Raw genomic sequence first — 15,075 nt, forward strand, 5'->3', positions numbered from 1 at the left:
CAAATATGACTATTGGGACCAAAGAAATAGCCCTAGTAAAGCTACTTTTCTCCTCTTCCCCTCCCCCCCCCCCCACCCCACCGTCCTTGGATCACCTCTCTTAAAAGTGGGCCATTTTGTGGATTTCTCAAGAAAGATAGTAAAACGGTTATGGTAACAATTAGCCTATTTCTGCCTGTAGAGAAGGCCATGTGAAAGAAAGCTAAAGAAAAGTAGGGTAACAGGAACTCATTAGAAATACAGCTTAATGCAGTGCTAGAAACCCAGGCTATTTTAAGTCACACATGAAATAAATCCATCGGTCTCAAGATATTTCTCCAAGGCGATTTTCCTTCTGTTGGAATTTTAATCTTTCTTTTGGTTCATGGGAAAAGGTTAGGGAAAAATGTACAGTGAAGCTTGCCTTAAAATGGATCCTGGTTTCTAGAAGACATTTTTTTGCCTTCTCAAAGACGACTATTCACCTATATTGTTCTTTCAAAAATAAAATTCTAACTGCCTCCTCCAAGGCCATTTATTGCACGAGAATAGTCTAATGGAAAACTGGCAGCATTTGGGGTCAGGCTGCATCTAAAAAAGGGTCTCTGTATAAAAGAGGAACCGAGTGCCCACTGGGCAAATGCCTACACATTATGTGGGTCAGGTTAAATCGAGTTACATCAAATGGGCATGTGATTAAGCCACAGACACAGACAACACTGCTGTACAACATGTTTTCAAAGGTAGATGTATGATATGCACTGCACACTTCCTTCCAAAATAAAGATGTTTCCGTCCTTAGGCACTAAGGCAAGGAAGCAACAGTCAACTCACACTTGCTTTCCCATTTTCCTGGACTGATTAATTCTCTAAAAATCCAATGGAATAGGAATTTCACCCATTTCGACAATCAGGTTGAACATCGGGCTTGGAGGGGTCACAAACCCCAACCTAGAACTGATCACATGGATTTGCTGAACCCCTTACAAAACCATACACAATTTAGTGAACTGTTGATCCACTCGTTAAAATAAATAGCAAGCTTATATTTCCTCTGAATCTACTGACATGATTTGAAGCTCTAACAGCAGCTAACTCAGCGAACTCCTACTCATCAGAGCAAGCCCAGTGCCTGGACAATGCCTAGCACACAGTAGACACTAAACAGATATTTGCCAATTGCATGCACGAATCAACACATCAACAAGTGAATGAATGAATGAGTAGGTCTACTGAATGGCAGCATGTCTGTTCTGCCTGCCATGTGGAACAGAGCCTATTTCTTCGTGGAGGAGGCATTAGGAAGGAATGTGCTTCCTAGGAAAGTCACTGCCAAGTAAGGGCCATAAGGATCTGCTGGGGTCAGAGCTGGAGATCTGAGCTGGGCTCCTTGTTACTCCAAAAGTGGCAACTATTGCTCTCTCCAGAAGGTCTCTGATAGGCCAATTTGGAACTCTAATAAAGACTTAAGGCTTCAGACTTTGAAGGTGGAGGTGCTAGCTATTGGCCAAAAGTTGGTGAGTGGAAGAAGAATCAGAAAGAAAGTTCTTTGCATCCCTCTACCAGGGTGAACCATCTACTCCCAGTTTGGACCGGAAATATTTATCAGTCACCAAAATGTCCATAATAAGACTACAGAATGTAAGTTCACAGAGGGCAGAGACTGTCTACTGGCATTGCTGCATTCCCAGTCCCTAGAATGGTACCAGGAGTCCCTGGGTGGAGCAAACGGTTAAGCGTCCAACTACTAGCTGAAAGGCTGCCGGTTCAAACCCACTCAGAGGTGCCTTGGGAGACTGGCCTGGTGGTCTTCTTTGGAAGGATCACAGCCTCGAAAACCCTGTGGAACAGTTCTACTCTGCACACATGGGGTCACCATGAGTTGGAGCCAACTCAGCAACGCGATGGATGCTCAGGAAAGGATAAACTTCCTACCCAGAAGATGATGCAGTGCTGCCAAAGCAGAGACTCATAAACCCCAGGAGCTCTTGGCAGCCATGTTGGAAGAGAAACCAAGGAATATAGTCTGAAATGTCCGTTTTAAAAGATCTACAAGACAGAAAGGAAATCCACTGAAATATTAACCATGGCCTCCTTTCGATGTTGAGAATGTGGGTCACAATTTGTTTTTGTTTTTTTTTGCTTCAGATTTCCACAATATTCCGTGCAGTATGTATCACTTTAGCTTAAAAAAATGCAGTAAGTTTCTGTTTTAAAACTTGAGTAGTTAAACTGTTTTAAATTGTCTTTCATGTAGGTTTGTTGTATATTCTACCAGAACTACGATCAGTAACCACCGCTCCTGGAAAGGGATGTCTTTGCATCTTTTATGAGTAACTGCCGAGTTTATTGCACCCGACATTCCATTCTCTAGCAGTGTTAGGTTCACAACATCAGATGCAGAGAGGATAATTAATAAAGCGCTGGTAAGATGAATTTCACAAACTATGATAGGCCAAGACGTTTTACAAGATTGGAAATAATCACGCATCTGATAAACTATTAGAATCGCTTTCGAGCAATGGTTCTCAATTGTGGGTGATTGTGCCCCCAAGGGACATTTGGTCTTGTCTGGATACATTTTTGGTTGTCAGCACGTGGGGAAGGGGGTCGCTACTGGCATCTAATGGGTGGAAAACAGAGGTGCTGCTTAACATCCTACAATCCACAGGAAAGCCCTCCCCACACACAAAAAATTATCTGACTCCAAATATCAATAGTACCGAGGTTGAGAAACCCTATTTTAGGGTAGTTATACCTTTAAGTATGTAATACTCTATCATTTTGTTAATTAAAAATGCTTCCCTAAAGCAAATGTAATTAACGTGGAAGCAACCACAGTGGTGGTCAGTACAAAGATGAAATGGAAGACAAGTGAAGATTATGTAAAAGAAAAAGGCAGACTCTCTTATGACAAGTCATAGTTCAGTAAGGCATGGTGAGGTCCCTCCACGTACATGTTTAACATCTCAAGCAGAGAGGCACGGACAACACCACTGTTCTCTGTGGCCTCCCAGGCAGAAACCCCTTCATTCCTAGCCGAAGTATCTGTCCTACAGATCGGACACCTCTCTTCTTGTTCCAACCTGGACGGAAATCCCTTTCTGTATCTTCCACATGCTGGAGAATCATCATTAAGCCATCCAGCGGACGAACAAAATGAGAGTTCTCTTGACTCTGCCCTATAACTCTAACGTTCCATCCCTTTAATCAACTCTGCGGCTTCCCACGCAGTCCTTTTGGAGTCCTCACTCGCTTAATTGTGCAATTCAAGACTAGAGGAGCCTGGCTGTGCTGAGTGCAGAAAAGAGCCTCGTATTAGCAAATAGCAATGAGATGCACAGTCTCACTGACCAGGGATTTGAACAAGGGTCCTGAACGGCCCTGTGTGTTAATATGTGATGGCGCAGAAGGCCATATTTCTTGGTGGTGCTAACTAATTGCTCTCGGACAAAGACAACGGCTACAGGTTGGTATTCCAGAGATGGATTTGAAAAAAGTAAAACTGTTTTGGCTTCAGTGTGAGCAGTTGTTACAATTTTAAACGTGATGAGTACAAAAAAGCCTTCTTTATCTCATTTTCCATTTTTTTCTTGTCCAAACTATCTTAGAGACTTTCACGTTTGCTCCCAATTCCCCTGAAAATGAATTTGGCATGGGATAGATACCAGCTAAATGCTAATGGTATTATTTCTGTATTCATGAAAGGGCATATAATTCCACAAATACAGGTCACAAACCAGAGTATGGAGATTCTTCTATTTCCATGGATCAGGAAAACAGCTTTCCTGATTGCTCAGAGCTAAAACTCCTTGCCTTTCCACAAACCACGTAACCCTATAGCAGCTACTATACTATTATCAGCTGATTGGAAGCATATAGGTATTATTTACACCGCGTGTTGCCTCTCCAGACATTCCAAACATAGCTCCTAGAAGAACGCTCCGTTGGCAAGTTGAAAATTCTTCTCTAACCGGTTGATGACAATTACCACATCCCACTTGATTACAGTAATGGGTTGCAATGAAATTAGTAAGCCCTCTCTTAGCAGGTGTGCCAGGAGCAACACAATAGGTAATAGATGCCTTGACATTTATTACTTTTCATTTTTAAATTTCAACATTTGCTTAAATGATTGTAGGGCATGAATACATTTTCTAAAGGCTGCTGATTAAATTATTTTAAAACAAACCCGACCCTACTTATACAGCTTTTTAAAAAACCTCACTATTGACAGAAGTATTAATGCCTTCCAATTATGGTGTTGGTGAAGAATACTGAATATACCATGGACTACCAGAAGAACCAACAAATCTGTCCTGTAGGAAGCACAGCCAGAATGCTCCCCGGAAGTGAGGATGGCAAGACTTCATCTAGCTTACTTTGGACATGTCATCAGGACAGACTAATCCCTGGAGAAAGACATCATGCTTGGTAGAGGGTCAGCGAAAAAGAGGAAGACCCTCAACGAGATGGACTGACAGACACAGTGGCTGCAACAACAGGCTCAAATATACCTACTACTGTGAGGATGACGCAGGACTGGGCAATGTTTCATTCTGTTATACACAGGGTCCCCACGAGTCAGAACGGACTCCATGGCACCGAACAACACCATCACAATCTTTACGGGGACAGATTACCAGGTCTTTTTTCCCATGCAGTGGCTAGTAGGTTTGAACCACTGACCTTCTGGGCCAGCGCCACCAAGCCTCCTGAAGATAGTTTAAAGATATTTAAAAATCTGTTTAATGTTGGGAAGGGGTTTTGTAGATTCAAAGGAACAGCCTTAGAAAAAGGCAGCCCAGGGCAGGAATAAACAGTCATCTGGCCCAGGTGTGTTCACGGTGGGGCATTTTGCAATCCCACGGGGAGTCCCACTGACAAGCTACACCAATACTCTGGAAGAGCTCATCAAATCTTCAGCGCACACGAGCCCTGTCATGGGCCTCCGCCTAAATGGGATGCAGGGATTCTATGCTGGTCCCACCCATGCAACATTAGGAGGTTGGGCAGGATCCACCTGGAGCCCCCTGGGGCTAACCACTCCTCTTGTCTGAAACTCCCAACAACCCTCACACCCCTGGCCGCCAGCCCTTATCTCTGGAATCCTACCTCCCACTGTCCCCTTCCCACACGTCATCCCAGGCTGATGGTGCTGTGGGCTTGCTTCTCCAAGCCCCCTGTCTTTGGAATGCCCCACCTCGGCCTCATCCCAAATCAATAGCTCCTCCCCAAATCAACAGCTGCCCCTCAGTACAGCCGATTTCCACTAGACCATGAGGGGGAAAACAATCCCTTGGAACTGACTTCCAGCAACAATAACGTCTGCTCGTGACCCCAGATGGGCCTCTAACTGGTGGAACTGGACATAACCTACATGGTAAAGCGAAAGGTTCAGGCGATATGGATCACAGTGAGATGTGGAGACCAGCAGCATCAGCATTAACAACTGTTCATGAGAAATGCAGAGTCTCAGGCCCCGCCCCGGCCTACTGACTCAGAACTGGCATTTTAACTGGATCCCCCGGTTATACAAATAGATACTAATGCTTGAGAGGGCTGGCCTTCAAGGCTGCTGATCTTTTTTACATTCTCTTTAATTTCTTAGAGAATTGGGGGCTGTCCCTCCCCTCAGTAAAACACGGCCCTCCCCTCTTTACTCACTTATCGCGAGGATCAGTTCTCTCCTCTGAGCAAACCCAATGAGGCGCTCGGAGTCTCTGGACACCACCACTGGGAAGCCGTTGTAGTCGGTCTCCTTGATGAGCGTCTCCACGTCCTCGACAGTCATGCTGTCCTGGGTGAGCACCGACAGTGGCGGCTCCCCACGCCGGGGCCGCATGACATCGGTGGCCAGTGTGCGGTGGGTGAACTCGTCCTTCACATCCAGAAACGGGTACCCATTTAGGTGGATGTGGGCCTCATAGATGCCTTCTTTCCCAAAGGCATCAGCCACCCACTTGCTGGTCACAGCTGCTGCCATCAGGGGCACGATGTACTCGAGGCCACCTGTTAATTCAAACATGATGACCACCAGCGACACTGTCATCCTGGTGACTCCACCTGCAATGGGAGAGGGGAGGAGCCCTAAGCTCAGCCGCAGACCATCCTGAGGGTATGGACTGTGGAGACTGAGGAACCAAAAACCAAACCCATTGCTGTCGAGTTGATTCGGACTCCTACCAACCCTACGGGACAGAGGAGAACTGCCCCATAGGGTTTTCAAGGAGTGGCTGGTGGATTCAAACTGCTGGCCTTTTGGTTAACAGCCGAGCTCTTAACCACTGCACCACCAGAAGAGGGGACTGGAAATTCCCCACATACTTGCTCTGAGGAGAGTCCTAAACGTCACCCACCCTGGCCCCCTGGTACAGACTAGGATCTGTTAAAAGGGTGGCCTTCCACCAAACCCAATCCAACCCCATTGCCGTCAAGTCGACTCCAACTCATAGTGACCCGTGCGTTACAGAGTAGAACTGCCCCACAGGGTTTTCTTGGCTGTCATCTTTACACAGAAGCAGACTGCCAGGCCCTTCTTCTGTGGTGCCTCTGGGTGGGTTTGAACTGCCAATCTTTGGGTTAGCAGTCGAGCGCAAACCGTTTGTGTCACCCAGGGACCTGGCCTTCTGCCAGTGAGCTGTAAATCACACCCAACTGGGTGGCACCGCTCTACTGAGGGACCCCGAGTTGTCGATTCACCCAGGGCCCTGCTCTGCGCTGTTTGGTGAGTGGCTGCTCCGTGGGCTGGGCAGGCTCTGACTCCTCACGTGGGGCTCTCCTCCAGATGCCCATAAGCTGGCCGCAACTCTCAGGACTATATACAGCTGACTCACCCACCCTTGTTACCAGGGTCCTTGTGTCCCTCGATAGGCAAAGGGAGAAGAGAATCAGTACCCACCCCTCTTCCTCCAGTGCGGTTAGTTTCTCAACCTCGGCGCTAGTGACATTTGGGGCCAGATCATTCTCTGTGTGTGGGTTTGCAGGGGTGGGGGGGGCTGTCCTGTGCACTGTACGACGTTTAGTAGCATCTCCAGCCTCCGCCCACTAGATCCTAGTAGCATACCCCGCTCCCAGTTGTGAAAACTAAAAATGTCTCCAGACACTGTGAAATATCCCTAAATCTGCTGCCATCAAGTTAATTCTGACTCATAGTGACCCTACAGGACAGGGTAGAACTGCCCATAGGGATTCCAAGTAACAGCTGGTGGATTCGAACTGCCAACATTTTGGTTAGCAGTCTGAGCTCTTAACCACTGTGCTGCCGGGTCCCGAGGTGACAAAATTGTCCCTGGGTGAGAACCACTGTTCTAGAGGCTATAGGATGGTGGTGGTGCCCCATGAGCCTGGGTCCCTGAATGACTAGGTGGAGAAGAGCCTTGCATGATATTACATATGTATATCATGAACAAAAACAAGGCTTTAGCGTGTTAGGCCACTGAGATTTAGAGGCTTACCTATTACACAGCACAACCTGGCCATTTCTGAGTAATGAACATGCTCAAGTTCTTGCCCACCCTCTAAGCCAGACTAGCCTCTGTGGTCTGGTCTGTGTCACCTTTCCTTGCACCCCCTCCCCCTGCCCAGTGGGGTTATACCTAGGCAAGCGGCAGCTCCCACCATTGCATACAGCCCTGGGGTGACGCAGTCTGCTCCGGGCCGGCACCAGTTCCGGAAGATGATCCAGTCGTGGTGGTGGTAAGCCAGCTGCTCCACACCGATGCCCACCATCCTGCCGGCCATGGCCCCCACTGCCATGCTGGGGATGAAAAGGCCCGATGGGATCTTGAGGGGGCACACAGAGAAAAGTGATGTGAGGGAAGGGGTCCCAGTGCTCACTTCACAAACCCCAGCAAACACAGTCTCCTGACAAGCTGGCACCGCATTGCGTCTTCCTAGGAGGTCCAGCTCACCCACACAGGCCGGCGGGGCAGAGGTGCCCTGATGCTCCCCACTGTGGCAGCCAGGTCTACTGTGACGCGGGGAGAAGCCACTCCATACTTTTATTTCCTCGCCTTCAAATGCTAGCCCATTTTTCCCACTGTGGATTAAAGAATCATAAATCCCACTGCAAATCACATTCAGAGTGAGCCTGTCACTTGGGAGACTTGCCACTTCCTCTCTCCCTTGCCATGCTATTCAGATTGCCTTTGGAAATGAAATGTCAAGGCACAGCAGGAGAATGGAAAAGGAAGGCCTGTGAGGGTTCTGGTACCTCTCAAAGAGAGTGGAGGGAGAAAGCTTCCTCTTCCTAGCAAAGCTCACTTTCCTAAAAGTGTCCTGAACATTTTAGAGTCAGCTTGGAGGCACCAAAGAGATAGACCATGTCAACAAAAAGGTATTGGTAGTATCGTGTTTTATATTTTTCTGGATGCAAATACATTTTAAGGAGCCCTGGTGGTGCAACAGTTAAGTGCTCAGCTGCGAACCAAAAAGTCGGCAGTTCAAACCCGCCAGTGGCTCTTTGAGAGAAAGACCTGGTGGTCTGCTCTCGGGAAGATTATAGCCTGGGAAATCCAGTGGGCCAGTTCTATCCTGTCACATGGGGTCACTACGAGTCACTCGACGGCACCCAAAAACAACCAACATTTTAGTTTATTGATTGGTCATCCATGTGGCAGGGAACGTGCCTGACTCACCGTGTTCACTGAGATTACATGTGAGGGATGGTCCTGATCGGCAGCTCCTTTTATGTCTGCCCCAGACAGCACCAATTTGAGGATGGAAGTAGGCCTTTCATCTAATTATGGAAGTTAAATTTGCATCCTCATGTGTGATGTTTAGAGCTTGGGACAATCCTTAGGAAGTTGTGCCTTTCCGAGCTGTGCCTTATTCCAGAGCTGCTCAGTCCCCTCTTAAGAATAGACTTTCCCTCCATGAACAACTGCCTCCTTTGCCAGGACACCAGAAGAACTGGATCATGCCTGGCTACCATTACTGAACATTTTGATCAAAGATTCCACAGAAGAATCCTGATCGAAAGGCAGAAAAAGCAACAGAATTTCAAATTCTCATGGACTGAGGACATCCTGAAGCCATGAAGATTGGATGAACCCCTGAAACTATTACCCTGACATAATCTTTAAACCTTAAACTGAAAATATAACCTGAAATCTTCTTAAAACCAAACAACAGTTTAGCTTAACTAGTAAAAATGGCCTGTCTTGACAGCTCCTGTCCAGAAGCGAGATGAGAAGGCAGAGGGGAACAGAAGCTGGTTGAATGGACACAGGAAATACAGGGTGGAAAGGAGGAGTGTGCTGTCCCATTATACGGGGAGCAACTAGGGTCACATAACAATGTGTGTGTAAGTTTTTCTACGAGAAACTGACTTGAATTGTAAACTTTCACTTAAAGCATAATTTAAAAAAAAAAAAAAGAAGATTATAGCCTAGAAAACCCTGTGGGGCAGTTCTACTCTGTCACATGAGGTCCCTATGAGTCAAAAATCAACTTGATGGCACCTAACAACAACACAATGGACAAATTAATTGAATGACTCGTTATCTCTTAATAAACATTTTCAATAAAAAAAAATTGGTCTGCCTTGAACATTATACTCTTTTAAGAACTACCTATATGGGGTCAAATTGACAACAGCAACTGGAAAGATTAGATAGGAACCTTAGGGGCAGTGAATTTATGTTAATGTGGGAGGAACAACTCAGAAAAGGAGGGTGAGAATGGCTGCACAACTCAAAGAATATAAGCAATGTCACTAGATTGTACATGTAGAAACTGTTGAATGGTGTATGTTTTGCTGTGTATATTCTCAACAACAAAAATATACTACATTTTTTAAAAAAAGAATAGACTTTCTCCAGAAAGCTCCAAAAGATGCAGTTAGCACCTTTCACAGACACAAAAATAACACCTTTGGCTAGGCGATGGCTGGCCCAGAAAGTTGGTTCATAAAGTCTGCCAACCCTTGCTCTTAAAGCAAACGTTCAGGTTTGCATCTGACCACTGTACACTCAGGTACACAGTTGCTCAGACTTTTTAAAAAGAAACCATAGTAATGGAACACCACGGGGCTCCAGGGGGCTGGTAGCATTCTGCTTCTGAGCACAGTGGGGCACACGAGCTGTGTGTTCTCTGAAAATTCATCATGCTGTACAGCTCTCTGTATGATCAACTTGAATTAAATTTTTGTAAAAAAAAAATCAATAATAGTAGCATTATTCACAATAGCCAAAGGGTGAAAACAATGTAAATGTTCATCAACTGATGAACAGATCAACAAAATGTGGTCTATCCACACAATGGCATTATTATTCAGCCATTAAGAGAAATGAAGTATTATTGCATTCTATACCATGGATGAACCTTGAAAACTCTATGCAGTGAAGTGAAATAAGTCAGACACAAAGGGACAAATATTGCATGATTTCACTTACATGAAATATCCAGAATAGGCAAATACATAGAGACAGAAAGTCTATTAGTGGTGACCAGGGGCTGCAGAAAAGGAAATGGGGAGTGACTGCTAATGGCTACAGGGTTTGGGGTGATGAGAATGTTCTGGAACTAGATAGAGGCGTGGCCTGCATAACATTGTGAAATATTCAGTGCCCCTGAATTATTCACTTTAAAGTGGTTAAGTATATGTTATGTGAAGTTCACCTCAACTTTTAAAAAAGCAGTAACTAAATGCCAGTTTCCATAAGAGAACGCTCTGTAGGAAAGGTTTCGAAGAAATGTCTGAACTGATTTTAGTATAGTGTTCAATCACAGCAATTTAAAAAGGAACTGTCCTTTCGCTGGCTTCAGTAACGAGAATCATGAAAGGTGTCCTGCCCTCCAGAGTGGGCCAGGGCACTCCCTGTCTGGAGAGAATGAGGGCTCGGAGCCCGTGTGTGATGCCCAGCCAGGCTTAGCTCACCTCCTCCGGTCAGGGAGCTCTGCACATGGCCTTCCGTCCCAGGAACCGGTGCCCTTCCGAGGCCAGCATTGTGTTGGAGTCTGTATCCCTAGACTTAGCACAGTACCTAGGCTGCAGCTGAGGCCAAAGTATGTCTACAGATCCAAACCTGGGCCTTTCCCACCACCTGGTCCCACCCAGCCAACAGGTGAACCACCTGCCCTGGAAATGTCCTCAAGTGGCTTCAGTTCCTGCCTCTAATCCCCACAAGCTATGGGTCTGAGCAAGCCACTTCGGCTCTCGGAACCTTCACTTCCTCGCTTGAAAATGGGATTAAAATCTCTATTTCATATTTCATAGGCTTGTTGTGACAACTCAAAGAAATCAAGAATCTCAAGGGCCAGACACAGGAGAAAATTCAGTAATGGTGAGCCCCCCTTTCCCTCCCATCAGTTTTATCTTGGAGAGTAGACTGCTATGCCCAGAAGGATAGAGGTCCCCCCGTCTCTTCCACTTCACTCACCTTCATGCCAAAGGTGAATATGGTAATGACAATTTTGAAGACAAGCGCCAGGGCCAGCTGCCACATGGCTGTGTACACCCCGACCCCAGCCGGCCGGTCGGGAATGTCGTCCACAGGCCTAGTCATGTTGGGGTCGTTGACGTAGTCACAGAGCTGGGAGGACTCAAGGGCACCACAGTCATTGAACAACTCAGAAATGAGCTCGCTGGTGCTCTGGCGTGTGTAGGGGTTGGGGTAGGCGATGATGGCAGTGACGGCAGTCACCACGATGACCTCCAGCACGGGGTACTTCCCCAGCTTGGTGGTTTTGCGCCTCCGGCACCAGGCGATATTACAGCGGATAAAGAGGGTTCCCCACAAGCCCCCAAAGACCCCCAGCAAGATGAAGGGGAAGAGTTCAGCCATGTACCAGGGGGTGTGATATTCCACGTAGAAGAGGACAAGACGGCTGTTGCCAAAGGGGTTGATGGATCGCAGCGTGAAGGCCGCCACTAGGGCCGCAAAAAACGACCTCCACAAGGTCTTCAAGGGGAAGTAGTAACTGACCTGGAGGAACAGACGGAACGTTAGACTCTGTCCAGAGAAGGAGGTGCTCTGAGCCCCAGCCCAAACGGTCAGCAGCCACCCGCTAGCCACGGCACCAAAGACACACTCTAAGGCCAAAGGGTGGTGGGGGTCACTTCATCAATCTAGGTTTACTTCTGACCAAAATGCATCAACAAAAATATTTAAAGGACTCTAACTGTGTTGAAAGTGAAATGGATATGAATCAAGGTGTGCTCAAGCTATTTTTAAAAAGAGAAATGAAAAGTATTTAATCATAATTTTGTTTATGGCACAGAGACCCTCCTAAAAGCACAGGAGCCTCTGGATTTGATTCTACAGCCAACAAAACAGACCAGGCACTGGCAAACTGCCAATGCTGGCCCACCAAATGTTTTTGTACGACCCACGAGCTAAGAATGGTTTTTATATTTTTAAATAGTTTTTTAAAAAATAATATTTTGTGACATGTAAAAATTATATAAAATGCACATTTCAGTGTCCATAAATAAAGTTTTATTGGAACACATCCATGCCCATTTGTTTGTATATCATTTATGGCTGCTCTTTGTGCCACAACGCAGAGTTAAGTGGTTGTGACAAAGATGCATGGCCCGCCTAAAAGACTTATTATCCGGCCTTTTACAGAAGAAGTCTGCCAACCCCTGGGATAAAGCCATTTGAGTTGCCAAAAACAAAAACGCTTAATTAATTATGAGGAAAAGAGAGAACACCATAAATCTTCAAAAAATCATATTGGCAGCTTTTAAAACAACGCTAAAAAGAGATATTTAATGGCAGGCACTGTGGTTCCTTGACGATCGGCAGGGATCTCATCCGACCCTTCTTTGAATCTAAGCCCCCAAGGGTTAGAGGAGAAGCCCCCTGCTGTGCCCACCATCCAAATATTCCTTGCCCCTCAAAACCACGAATTCCAAAAAGGTGGAAACAACCTAAATGTCCATCAGTGGATGAATGGATAAACAAAACATTGCCCATCCACACAACGGACTATCACTCATCAATAAGCAGAAATGAAGTCCTGGTACACGCTACGACACAGATGAACCTTGAAACTATGATGCTGAGGGAAACAAGTCAATCACAACAGGACAAATATTGCATGATCTCACTTTTATGAAACAAGAACGGGCAAATGTATAGAGACTGAAGTTTATTAGTGGTGACTGGGGTGGTGGGGGGGCACAGAGGGAGTCACTGCTTAGGAAGGTGAGTGTTGACGGTGATGGGAAATTTGGCAACAATTATGGGTGATGGTTGCAAATGATTAACGTATCACTAAATTGTACACCTGAAAAGTGGTGAGTTGGCAAATGTGTTAATAAAACAAAATTGGCAAATGTGTTATTAACAACAACAAAAAAAGCAAACCCCCCCAGGAATCCCCTCAGCAGCCACTCTCACCTCCTCCAGGCTGAAAAGCACACCTCCAATTGGGGCTCCAAAGGCCACAGAGACTCCAGCAGCGGCGGCAGCTGAAAGTACCTACAAAGCAAACCGTTCCATGTAAGCCTGTGTCCTTTCCTGAAAAGAACGAGCAGGCAGGACTGGCAAGGGGCGGTGGGTGGAAGCTGAGGCGGCTCACCTCGCGCCTCTTGCCCTCGTTCTTGCTGTACTTGGAGAAAAGGCTGCTGAAGAAGTTGCCACAGCAACAAGCCACGTGCACCAAGGGCCCTTCCTTGCCAAGACTCAGGCCAGAGGACACCACCAGCACCAAGGTGACGGTCTTGATGAGCAGAGTCCACTTGCCCAGATAGCCCCTGATAATAAAGCCGCTCAAAATGGTCTTTATCTGAAACAGAGGATGGAGAAGGAAGCATGAGTCAGCTGCTTCAATCCCATGGCTAGAAACATAACTAATTCCTCAGAAACACATTTTTACAGCTTAGATGCACTAAATCATATGCAAACAAAAACCTGAATCCAGCGGTCATCCAGAGTCCTACTCCTGGTGGCCCCATGTGTGTCAGAGCAGAACTGTGCCCTGCAGGGTTTCCAATGGCTGGGTTTTCAGAAATAGATCACCAGGCCTTTCTTTCTAGGTGCCTCTGGGTGGATTTGAACTGCCAACCTTTTAGTCAGCAGGGAGTGTATCAACCACTTCAGGAGAGGCTACTTTAGTTTATTTTGCTATAATTTTATATCATTCTATGTTAACAAGATTTTTATTTTCTTAACTTATGATTTTATGTTTTATTAACAGAAATCTTTAAAAGATGGAATGAGTGGTAAACCTTAAGAATTCCTAGAATACTAAGACATCATAAAGACTGAAGAAGTAATTACCAAGGTCTCATTTCATTTAAGGCATTTTATTCTGTTCACGCTACCCTTTGTTGTACTGAGAAAGGATATATACCTTTTAACTGTTAACTTCTGACTGTTGAAAGATGTCCAATACAAAGAGATATCGAGCAAAATGTCAAATACTTTACATCAGGGGTCAGCAAACTACAGCCCGTGCACCAAATGCAACCATTTTCATTTCAGGAGTTATTGATGGAAATCTGTTTTCTTAATTCAAGGAGAGAAAGAGAGAAAGCCAGAGAGAGAGAGAGTGTGTGTGTGTCTGTGTGTGCATGTCCTGATTCCCAGAACTCAATGACATCCTTCCTATAAGAACATGATGCATGCTGCTAGTTATCGTTAGCTGCCATCAAGCTGGCTCCAACTCGTGGTGATTCCATGTATGTCAGAACAAAATGTTGGCTAGTCCTGTGTCATATTCATGATCGTTGGCATGTCTGAGTCCAGTTGGACAATATTCTGTTGTGATCCATAAGGTTTTCATTGGCTAATTTTCAGAAGTAGATCGCCAGGCCTTTCTTCCTAGTCTGTATTAGCCTGGAAGCTCCTCTGAAACCATTCTAATTTTCAGAAGTAGATCACCAGGCCTTTCTTCCTAGTCTGTATTAGCCTGGAAGCTCCTCTGAAACCATTCCACCATGGGTGACCCTGCTGGTATTTGGAATAGTGGTGGCATAGCTTCCAGCGTCACAGCAGCATGCAAGCCACACAGTACGATACACGGACAGACAGGTTGTGGCTCTAGCTATACAGCCAGATGGTATTTCTTTAGCCTTTAACTAATGGCAGAAAAATGAGCAGTGGTTCATCTAGGCTTTAACTAGTGGTAGTTAGTCTAACT

The 15,075-nt window shown here is 45.9% G+C and overlaps 1 protein-coding gene across 2 annotated transcripts in view; it reads right to left on the bottom strand.

The window, feature by feature from the left end:
• The window catches only part of CLCN4 (chloride voltage-gated channel 4), a 74,234-nt gene that overhangs the window by 20,909 nt on the left and 38,250 nt on the right, over positions 1 to 15,075 (bottom strand). For both annotated transcript variants that reach the window (XR_007515975.1, XM_049873122.1), the window contains exons 7-11: positions 13,513 to 13,719; positions 13,332 to 13,412; positions 11,364 to 11,909; positions 7,578 to 7,764; positions 5,647 to 6,045 (exon numbers count right to left, since the gene is read on the bottom strand). Coding sequence is in view for 1 of the 2 variants with exons in the window: in XM_049873122.1 (XP_049729079.1) it covers positions 5,647 to 6,045; positions 7,578 to 7,764; positions 11,364 to 11,909; positions 13,332 to 13,412; positions 13,513 to 13,719 (1,420 nt within the window). In the remaining variant the exon portion in view is untranslated. The remainder of the gene's footprint in view (positions 1 to 5,646; positions 6,046 to 7,577; positions 7,765 to 11,363; positions 11,910 to 13,331; positions 13,413 to 13,512; positions 13,720 to 15,075) is intronic.

The sequence above is a fragment of the Elephas maximus genome, chromosome X, assembly GCF_024166365.1.
Source record: "Elephas maximus indicus isolate mEleMax1 chromosome X, mEleMax1 primary haplotype, whole genome shotgun sequence".
NCBI lineage: Eukaryota > Metazoa > Chordata > Mammalia > Proboscidea > Elephantidae > Elephas > Elephas maximus.